The 11,130-nt window shown below is 34.4% G+C and overlaps 1 protein-coding gene across 3 annotated transcripts; it reads left to right on the forward strand.

Moving 5' to 3' along the window:
- Nucleotides 1-2,973: 2,973 nt before the first annotated feature.
- Nucleotides 2,974-8,118, forward strand: LOC129256311 (carbohydrate sulfotransferase 11-like). 3 transcript variants are annotated; one of them, XM_064097119.1, is made up of 4 exons: nucleotides 3,033-3,114; nucleotides 3,307-3,772; nucleotides 6,061-6,146; nucleotides 6,470-8,118. In XM_064097119.1, the coding sequence occupies exons 2-4, from the start codon at nucleotides 3,646-3,648 to the stop codon at nucleotides 7,391-7,393; spliced, it is 1,137 nt and encodes a 378-aa protein (XP_063953189.1). In that variant the 5' UTR covers nucleotides 3,033-3,114; nucleotides 3,307-3,645; the 3' UTR covers nucleotides 7,394-8,118. The 3 variants fall into 3 exon arrangements, with proteins under 3 accessions (XP_054750527.1, XP_063953189.1, XP_054750526.1); XM_054894552.2 differs by having other exon boundaries at nucleotides 2,974-3,772; XM_054894551.2 differs by lacking the exon at nucleotides 3,033-3,114 and having other exon boundaries at nucleotides 3,503-3,772; nucleotides 6,467-8,118.
- The last annotated feature ends 3,012 nt before the right edge of the window (nucleotides 8,119-11,130 follow it).

The raw sequence follows: 11,130 nt of genomic DNA on the forward strand, positions 1-11,130 counted from the left end.
GTATTCGAATGATCTAAATAAATTTATCGGAGCTAAGCATGCTCAATTGATTATGTTTGAAAATTGTCACAAACCAAAGAATGAAGAATATTTTTTAACTCATGTAGTACTTCAAGTTCAGTTCATCTCAAAGTCGTACGCTAGTGAAACTATTTCGCGGGCTATCTCGTATTCTTGTGTAAATAAATTGCATAATGTGTCATTATATTGCTATGAATTAACTCATGAAATTATAACAGTATGCATACAAATGTAGTTATACATTTTGTTTTATAGGCCTATCTTTTGTATGCTATTTATATTTATTAATATGTTGTACTCTCATACTCAGAGATGGGATCTATTAGAGTGAATAAAAATCCAAATCTTAATTTGATATTACAATTGGTACTAGTAAAATGCCCAGAAAATCATGGAAATCAAAATTATGGCATTCTACTATTACCAGTTGCGAATATTGTATAATATATATATATATATATATATATATATATATATATATATATATATATATATCTCCCCCTCTCTCTCTCTCTCTCTCTCTCTCTCTCTATATATATATATATATATATATATACATTATATATGAATGAAGAATGGAGAATATTTTTAACTCATGTAGTACTTCAAGTTCAGTTCATTCTCAAAGTCGTACGCTATATTGAAACTATTTCGCGGGCTATCTCGTAGTCTTGTGTAAATAAATTGCATAATGTGTCATTATATTGCTTTGAATTAACTCATGAAATTATAACAGCATGCATACAAATGTAGTTAATTTGATATAACAATTGGTAATAGTAAAATGCCCAGAAAATCATGGAAATTAAAATTATGGCATTCTACTATCACAAGTTGCCAATCTTGTATACATATATATATATACAAGGCAGCACGGATGTTGCTTAAACCACAAATTTATTCAGCCCCGCTTAATACAACAATGTATCACACAAGACACTTTCTAATAAACAGACGACACACTAAAATAAGCCTACACCAGTCAAAGATCCAGGAAAAATTGACCACCATTCTCGAGTACCATTTTATATATTTTAATTTCATACTTATATACATTTAGATATATATCAGTGTATTGCCACATAGGCGGATCCAGGGTGGCCGCCTCCCCCTATTGGCGGAGCAAAAAAAAAAAAAAAAAAAAAAAAAAGGAAAATAAGAGAAAGGAGATAAGAAAAAAAAAGAGGAGGAAGAAGAGTGAATGAAATAAGGTAAAGGAAGACTTGGAGAAAAAAATCTTTCATGTCACTACGTGGAGCGTTGTGGCCCAATGGATTAGTCTCCGGACTGCGCTATACATGTATAAACGGACATATTATTATTATTATGAACAAAAAATCGCTCGCGCTTCACGCTCGCATTTCATGTTCAATGAGATACATATCTCGCTCAATAGGCTGACATGGAGCTTAAAATAACAAGTATTGAAGTCAATATACAAAACAGATTTCAGTTTGGACATCAAGCTTTCAGTATTTTGTTTGATTTACAAATTAACTTTCAAAAAGTGATCTGTAAAATGTCCGTTTTATTGTCTGAGTATCAACATTTTCAGCTCGCGCTGGGCGCTCGCATGATTTGATTTGTCAATTACCTGTTATCTTCGTGTGTTCCATACAGTTCTCAAAATACCCCTTTTCAGGTTTGATTGTCAAAACAAATCAGCTATAGCGCCGCGCGCTCGCATTTTGATCGGTGAGTAATGTATACCTCTATTATAATTCTACAACAAACTACATGTACTTAAAATCCCATTTTCCTGACGTTTTATCAACAATGTCGACTCGCGATTTGCGCTCGCATTAACTGTTAAAGATATATTTACCCATGCATCCTATTCATAATTTAAAAAGTGTTTAAAAATAATGTCAAATTTTCAGGCCAATTTGCGCTCTCATTTAGGGTTATTAGATTAATGTATAAGATGTAAAAATTTTCATGAATTCTTAATAATTAAATTGTCCCTTTTTCAGAATGGAATATCGACAAGTTTTTATCTCGCGCTTAGGAAGAGGAATAGGAAGATTCGAATTATTTTTATTATTTTTTTTAAGCAGGTATTTCTGCATTTATTAATAAATCAAAATGTTTCTTATGTAATGTAACATTACATAAGAAACATTTTTATCATAACTTTATGAAACATAATTTGCCCAGGGCCTACGTCTTCATTGTTCCTGGTGCTCGCATTGTCTGTTTAACGAGATATATAATCCTGTTGTACTAAAACATCCCGTTTTCAAGTCAATATAAACCAAATATATTTCCTAGCACTTGAGTTATCATTGTTTTATGTAATGACATATGCTTCTTTTTCATGACTCAAAAGTGATTGCTCCATGTTAAGGTCTTCGTATATATGAAACCTTTCCTGTCCGTGATAATGTTCGCATTAGTGGATTGGTGAGATATGTCTGCTCTTCATGAATTCCTAAAATCAGTCCTTAAAATGTCCCTTCTTCTGATCTGAATATCAAAAATTTTCAGCTCGCGCTTCGCGCTCGCATCATTTGGTTAATGAAATACGTATGGTCCTAGTTAATTCTTACAAAGAAACCTTAGAATGCCCCACTTCAGGTCTGAATTATCTAAGTTTTTAGCTCGCGCTTCGCGCTCGCATTGTTAAGCGAGACAGGTACCTATCATGATTACACAAATTTGATTATAATGTCCCTTTTTAGGTGTGAATATAAAAAAATTTCAGCTCGCGCTTCGCGCTCGCATTATTTGATCAGTGAGATACATATCCGTTTAATGACATTGTCCTTAAAATGTCTCTATTAGGTCACTCACTCAGTCATTCAAAAATTTTGCTGGTGCCTCCCCCCCCCCCAATGCCGTGACCCACGGTACGCCACTGTGGACATATCAATGACAATTCCTTCCATATCTAAAAACATGATTGCAAAAAAATGCCAAAATATTTCAGTCATCCCCCCACCCATCAACACGGATTTACGCCAGTGCTGTTACCATAATATATGCTATCATAACTGTGCATATGCCTACATGTATCTGTTATTTTAAATCCAAAAGCTTGCATGGCTGAATAGATATGTGGTCTTCAGCAACGTCCATGTCGTCTTGTATTTTGTAAAATAAACAAATTACTTCTTCGTAGTTAACAGCTTCACCACCATCCATCATCATTATCATCATCATCGTAATCATCACCATCATCATCATCAGCAACTTAATTTAAGTTAATTGAATAAATCAGGCCGATGTAACTCTTCTCTTTTCACGTTCCTATATTACAAACGACTGGATATGTTGTGACTACAGGGCTCATGAATAGACTAGGATGCCTGCGATGGGGATTTGTTTCTCTGCAATGTATACCTGCTGTGGATGACATCAATAATATGGCCCGGATAATTGGTCCTTGAGTTTGAAGTTGATCTGTAACGATTGAGGTCTGTCTCCCCTGTCTCACGTACTGCGACGTGTAGAGAAGTTCACAAGCCGCAAATAAAACTTCGATTTTGAACAGCTAGAATAGCGAGGTCCATTGTTGATGGACCAACTGTAAAGCACGGATGTATTACATAAACTTAGATTATTGATGTCGGAATTTCAATGAGAAGTGATGTTGGCTATTGAACGAAGCAGCGATCAGCTAGGATGGGGAGAAAGAATATTGTTATTCTCCTTGCCTTCGGTGGTGTTTGCATTCTCCTTTCAATTGTCTGGAGAAACAGCAAGGTTAACGACCAGTCTTTTTCTAGTGCCCAGGTTTCACGACATCCAGGTAATGACAATCGTGGCTATGAATATTTTTTAATTATTAACATAGAATTGGCATGTCGATTGTCCCCTCTCCAGTCAGTGTCATGTCGCTTTTACCTCAGTCACATTTCCTCTATGGCGGCCGTACGGTGAGTCGAAAACAAAAGTACAGCTGTTTAAATATTTTTATACAAGCTACATAGAGATGGTTGAATAATTTTCAACGCGTCGTAGGGGATATGTGACTGAACTAGAGTAGAGCTAGGAAATAATTTGTAGATATAACCGGATATGTGACCGGATGAAGCTGGATAAAGAGGATGATTACTGTTTGTGATAATAGGCTGACGGGGGGGGGGGGGGCATGCCTAATTAAAGGAAACACTATATCGCCCCTTTCATTACAATTCCATTCAATTCAATATTGTTTATTATCATGAAAAACATGAAATATTGTTTACAGAATTATTTAGGCATAATGGACTATATTGTATCAAAGTGATACATTGTACTGTACATCGAAAATTCGGATGACACATGAAGACCGAAAAATCATGAAAAACGTATTATAAAACTATAAACACTACCTTACATAATAAAAAGGTATAACTAGGCTTCATACAGGCCGGGTCAAGCAAAAGGTTCACATCTGTTGTTTAAAGAAGGCGAAACTATAAGAACAGAGAAGGGAGAAGACAGGTGGGATAAGAAGAAGGAGAGGAGAAGAAGAAAAAGAAGCTAGCTGTCGTTGTATTTGTATTATTATATTTAAGTCAGACATGACCGAGTTCTTTTAAAAGAAGACTATAATATAGTGGAATGTAACAGTTGCAGAAGAGGAAGTAAATGAACAAGAGGAGACAAAGGGATGAAGTCAGAAAAAAAATATTAAAAACTGGAAGACAGAAATTTACAAATACCCCCTCCCCAAAATAACAATATCCAAAAATGAAATAAATAAATCAATAATAAATGAATAAAGTAAATAAATATAATAACAATAAATAAAGTATGTAAATAAATGATTAAATTAAAAAAAATAAAAAAGAATACATTTTACAAAATCCCGCTTTTACCCCTTCAAGCAGACGACCGGGGAAAGTGCCAAAAGTGTGGATACTTTTTTCCCGATCCCCTGTCGGATATTGTTGGATATGCCTTTGTCATAGGCCTCTCGAGTTCCACACTACAAATTGGATTATCGTGTTCACCTGCTATATACGCTGTGTTCCTGACCCTCTCTGCCCTCACATATCCCACAGAGACGTCAGACGTGAACTCTCGTGAGCAACATGACCTATACAATCCTCTCCCATCGTGTATACTTTCTTTCTAAAGAATCATCATCATCATCAGACGGTAGAACGAGACTGTGCAAAGTTTTGAATAACAACTTTAAATGATATGACTTCCTAATTTGATTTTTTTATAACAAACGTCATGGCTTCAAGTAGAATAGATTTTAACTTTCTAATAAATTTTCGATTCCGATCTACTGAACTCTGTTTTAATTTTCTTGTATTTTCTTATAGAGGTGGCTATTACTTGGGTAAATGATAATAAATATATAATACTTTTTATGTTTTTTTTCAGCTTACTACATGATTATAGTATATTCAAAATTAGGTAGATATGCAATCCAAAGCTAAGTTGGTAACCTCAATTCCTCTTACGTAGGCCAATATATTCTTGTCCCGGGATTCTTGTTTATATTAAACAATCTTATTGTCTTAATGCAAAAAGGGAGAACGAGCGGAGGGAGAGATAAATAGAGAGAGAGAAAAGAGAGAAAGAAAGAGAGGGGATGGGCGAGGGATATTCAGATTGCTAGTGTTGAGGGAAGGTATAAGAAATTGTGCATAAATGAACAAATTAAGAAACCCGCTTTTGAAAGGCATCATCAAGTGGGGGATAGAAATGATCATGGTCATGCATAGAATCATGGAAAATGAAATACTTGGGTTTGTGTGTATATAGGCCTATATGTCGTGAATCTGTACAAATTAAGGCACATATTAATATCGCTCTCAACATATTATACACTCTAAAAAATATTGGGTAAAAGTGCACCATAGTGGTAGTCCAACCAACATTGGGCATTTCTTTTGGGCATTTTTATTTATCAAGTGTGATGAAAATTTTGCCCATTCTAAAGTAATTGCTGTTTAGTTTTTAACCTTACTGGACAATATGCGTCCCGCATTGGGTAAAATACTGCCCCAAATTAGTTGGACAAATGATTACCCTCATGGTGATAAAAAATTTACCCAATACTTTTTACTGTGTAGATTTTTTTTGTTTAATGACTAGAGTCCCATCATACATCTCAAAGACAGATCAGATTGAAAAATAGAAAGAACCAATACCACAGACCGAACATTTTTCAGTCCAAATCGGTAAGTATATCTAACAATTTAGTCTTAAACTTACACACCTTCACTTTTACAGAAAAGCCACTTCTCCAAAAAAAAGTGTGCATTTGTTCGTTTGTTCCAAGCTGCACATTTTGCGAGCGAACAACAAAAATCGTCAAAGAATGATGCTAAATATTTGATTAGTTGGTTTACTGAAAACACATGCACTCACTTTATGTTAATAATTAGGCCTATATGTTTGCATGTTTCATTTGCCTTATCAGAAGCATGTCTGATAAAAACATCAAAAGTATTAATCATTATTTCATTTTTTCTTATTTGATTTGATATCTTATCTCAAGCAGTCAATCTACAGCAAGGACGTTGAAGCAGATCGTCAACAGTTTGCCATCCTTCAGGAACGTCTTGCTCGTTTAAACGAACATTGTAAGCTATTCCAAAGCCCTGATAAAAAACGAGATGTTGCCAGACATCCACCGGACACGCTAATCGTCAACGAAGAACATCGAATCATTTATTGCAATGTACCCAAAGTGGGCTGTACCAACTGGAAGTCGATTTTCTTGAAGTTGGCAGGATTTGATAAAATCAACATTTCAGTGTTGCATAACCTGGGAACAAATACAAAAGGAAAAATCTACCTGGACTATCTGCACAGATACCCAAATATAAGTCACCGTCGGTTCATGTTACAGAACTACACAAAATTCTTTTTCGTGAGGCATCCGTTCACTCGGATCCTGTCGGCTTTCCGAAATAAATTTGCCCCAAACACATCCTACTATTTCCGTAACAAAGGCCAAGAGGCGGAGCGGTGGTTGTCGAGATATGGGAGTCAAATCATTGAAAAATATCGTGGCAAAGCCGAAGCAATTCGCGTCAGTTCAAATTGGAATAAAGAGTACGATCTAACATTTTCAGAATTCATTCGTTTCTTGGTAGATCCCTACACAGACTCCTACAATAAACATTGGTCTGATATCCATTCCATGTGCCTCCCTTGTGACATTGACTATGACGTCATTGGTAAATACGAAACTATAAACGAAGATGCTGATTACATTCTACGACTAATTAACGTAGATCCAGAAATCACTTTTCCAACACCAAATCCATTGACGATGACCAATAGTTCCAGTGGTAAACTTGTCGATAAGTATTACAAAAAAGTACCCAAGTTATATTTGTACCAATTGGCGAAACTATATGACGTGGATTTTGAATTATTTGGTTACGATCCTGTGCCATTTCTTAACATCAATAACTAGAATATTTCTGATTGTGAATCTACGCTGTTCCTTAAAGAGAGATATTTATTCATGTAATGTAATTAATGTATTTTTTTTTAATATTTTATACCCGGGTCACGTACATGATTATATTCATAATGTAGCAGGACCCAGTCGTAAGAACTATGAGCTTGTTTGATTTGTTTGTTGTATTATTTCACCATGTAACATAATTAAAATATTATTCATATTGAATATAACATTTACAGATAAGAATACATAGTAGGGAACGAAGTATAAACGAAGTTGAAGCGCATGCAGGGTCTTTATTCAAATTAAAACGTGGCTTGAAATAAAGTGTTCATAATATCATGGTAACAAAAACTAATAAGTTGAAATAAAATCTTAAATCATGCCCTACAGCATATTAATATTTATACAAATCGTTCACAAATAATATATTGTGATAATGAAAAACATAATCATGCACCTCAACAATCACCAAGATCATTATAAAAAGTATCATTTAGAGTATTTTAGAGAAGCAAATCCTTCCTATTCTTTTTCAATGTTGATTGTTACAAATTCGTGCATGTAAAGGTAGTGAATTACAAATGTTATCGTACCCACTGATTTTTATATATTAACATGATAAACAGATCAGTGGTCCTATCATGGCCCAACCAAAAATGTGCTATATCACTTCTTGGAGTGAACAAAAAATTAATGGAAATCAAAATAAAGTCTATATTGGATAGCTATAATGTCTCTATTTAAGGAGTTCATTGTGTCAAAGCTGCCTAACCCTATAATCTCGTCAGAATGATTTCGATGCACGTCTACAAACAAATGGGTTGTTCAATAAGAATATTATCCCAAAGAAACATAGTGTAGAACCTGAAAGGTCAAGTCCATCACCCAAGAAAAACGTTGATTTGAATAAATAGAGAAAATCAAACTAGCATAATGCTGAAAATTTCATCAAAATTGGATGTACAATAAGAAAGTTATACCATTTTAAAGTTTCGCTTATTTTTCACAAAACAGTTATAATTATGTTCAACTCACTGACATGCAAATGAGACAATCGATGATCTCCCTCCCTCACTATTTCTTTTTTTATTGTTTGAATTATACAATATTTCATTTTTTTACAGATTTGACAAAAAAGCCCAACTTGACTGAACCATTTGGTTAGTATTAAAATACTGCTAATTCCACATGTTAAGGGATGATTTATCTTTGTTTTACTTAAAAATGAGGAGAAAATACAATATTTCATATTTCATATAATAAAATACAAAATAAATAGTGAGTGGATGACATCATCAGGTTCCTCATTTGCATACCGACCAGGATGTGTATATGACTAATTTGTGAAATTATAAGTGATACCTTAAAATGTCATAACTTTCTTATTTTACGTCCGATTTTCATGAAATTTTAACTGTTATGCCCATTGGATTTTTCTCTCAACTTTTCGTTGGGGGTGAACTTGTCCTTCAAATGGACTTTATATAGATTTTCCCGCTCAATTTCACATTTGAATCATTTAATTCAATGTTATGAGCATTAATTTCGCGATAGCCATGATCGCTTAGGCAATTTGTCGTTTTTTTCATTTGAATGTATTTACCGCGCAATGTAATTATCAAACAAGTCACTAGAATTTAGATAAACAGCATGCACTATCTTCTCCAAGTTACATCTGCATCCTTTAGAGTTGAAGATTTTTGCAGATGCCATTGATGCCATTTCTTAACATCAATAACTAGAATATTTTTGATTGTGAATCTACAATGTCTCTTTCATGAATTCGCAAGCATAACCATTTTTCCCCATATGGGTTCAAGATCTCTGCAAAACATTCTCTGAGTGAATAACCTGAATTTCTATAAAGAACATGCAAGTTAAGAAATGAGCATTCAAAATCAGATGTTGCATGGCGTGGAAGCTGTTCTCGTATATGCATGCATGTTTAAAATTAGTGCATTTATTTAAGATGCTAAGCGACAACTCATTTAACTGATGTTGAACATTCGACGGTTGTATTTCATGTATAGGCCTACTTTTCCTGTTAGTAATATTTGATATAATTTTATGAAAACAATTTTTTTTTTCTAGAATAAAGGCAGAATAAATGCACTGGTTGATGCGATGGAGCCATCCCTTCCAAATCCGCAATGCTTGACATAATTACAGAGGATGCACCCATGAATTTCTAAGCTGAAAATATGTGTGAACGGGACATGTCAGTGGCGGATCCACTTTCGAGAGGCACTGTGTCATGCATTGGCTATTGGAGATCTTTTTGTTTTTTTGCTCGTCAAATTTTTCCCTCGACAATTTACCTCGATTTTGTAGTGGAAGATCAATTTTTTAGGTTGCCAAAATTTCCCTGTACAGTACAAAATGCCCTTCTGGAAAATCATTGATCCGTCCTTGGGACTTGTCATAAAGGTTGAAAAAAAGAAAAAAAGAAAGTAAACATTAATGAAAATGCATTTAAAAGCACATTAATATATACACAGTAAACAAAATTGTGCAACGCTGTTTACTATATGAACCTTACAGTAATTGTTTAAACAGTTTAAAAAAAGTGTTTAAATCTTAAGCAACGAAGTTTAATTTTCAATATCTAATCTTCAATAAATTAAACATGATTGTTTAAACGGTTAAACAAATACCGTAAGGTTCATATAGTAAACAGCGTTGTATAAAATCTTAAACAGCGTTTTTACTGTGTATAAATTTAAGTGATTCCTATATCAAATTGGACGGGAAAACCTATATTAATTAGTTGCTGATTCCCGTTACACTATAATTAGGCCTAACTTTATCGTGATGTGAGACGGACGTAACGTTCCGGTGCCACAGACTGTTCCCCAGTCATGAATTCGATTTTGTTCTTATAATCCACATAGGGAGTTTTCGCATGCACTACGCAGATGCTTTCTCGAACGTTGAGAATCTATTGCCAAAACCCTTCATCACAAAGCAGCTAGCCTTTGTCGAAAATCGGTGAATCAAAACAACAGTGTCGTCATGGACTCTGGACGAACGACATATTTGCAATTTTTCGTCAGTTCCGAATGAAGGACGATCTCTTGTCTGGCCCGGTTTACCAATTTTCGACAATGACCCCTAATCTTTTCATTGTGATTTGACAGGTATTTTCAATAGATTCTCAACGTTGCAGCATGGAGCTATAGCTCTATGGATCCAGAAAGCATCTGCGTATATATAGTGTTTTGAAAACTTGCTATCGAGTCAAGTGGTCTTTACCCGCTTCGTTTATTTTTGTCTCATCCCACTAGGTCTAATCATACTCCCAGATCCTACTTCGTCTATACCACCAGTTCGTCTTTTACAAATATTTAATCAATTTACCATTTATCATGAAAAAATAATATCCAGATAGACTACATCTGCCTACACATACATGTATGGTTGGATGAATCGCGTTTATGAACCAAAATAAAGTTAGAAATTATAAGGGGAAATTAGACCAACTGGTCATAAAATGAGAATAGATCGACCAAATGGTTGTAATTTAGACCATACGGCAAGTAGAACAAATTTATGATAGGCCAAATGGGATTAGACCATAATGGTATTATATAAGAAGCAGACAAAAAGTCAGTGGGATGACAAATCGTGGTATATACTTTTTGTATGATTAATAACGATTTTGCGTCTTCATCAGAGGGCACTTTTGATTCTATTGAATTTTACAACACTCCAAAGTCCAAAGTGACGGAACACCGGTCAATTGA

Source organism: Lytechinus pictus, chromosome 3 (genome assembly GCF_037042905.1).
Source record: "Lytechinus pictus isolate F3 Inbred chromosome 3, Lp3.0, whole genome shotgun sequence".
NCBI classification, from domain to species: domain Eukaryota; kingdom Metazoa; phylum Echinodermata; class Echinoidea; order Temnopleuroida; family Toxopneustidae; genus Lytechinus; species Lytechinus pictus.

Coding starts and splice junctions, on each gene's coding strand:
- LOC129256311 (XM_054894551.2), top strand. CDS start 3,646: ATGGGGAGAAAGAATATTGTTATTCTCCTTGCCTTCGGTGGTGTTTGC. Junction 3,773..6,060: donor CCAGGTTTCACGACATCCAG/GTAATGACAATC, acceptor TTTAATGACTAG/AGTCCCATCATACATCTCAA. Junction 6,147..6,466: donor ACATTTTTCAGTCCAAATCG/GTAAGTATATCT, acceptor TCTTATCTCAAG/CAGTCAATCTACAGCAAGGA.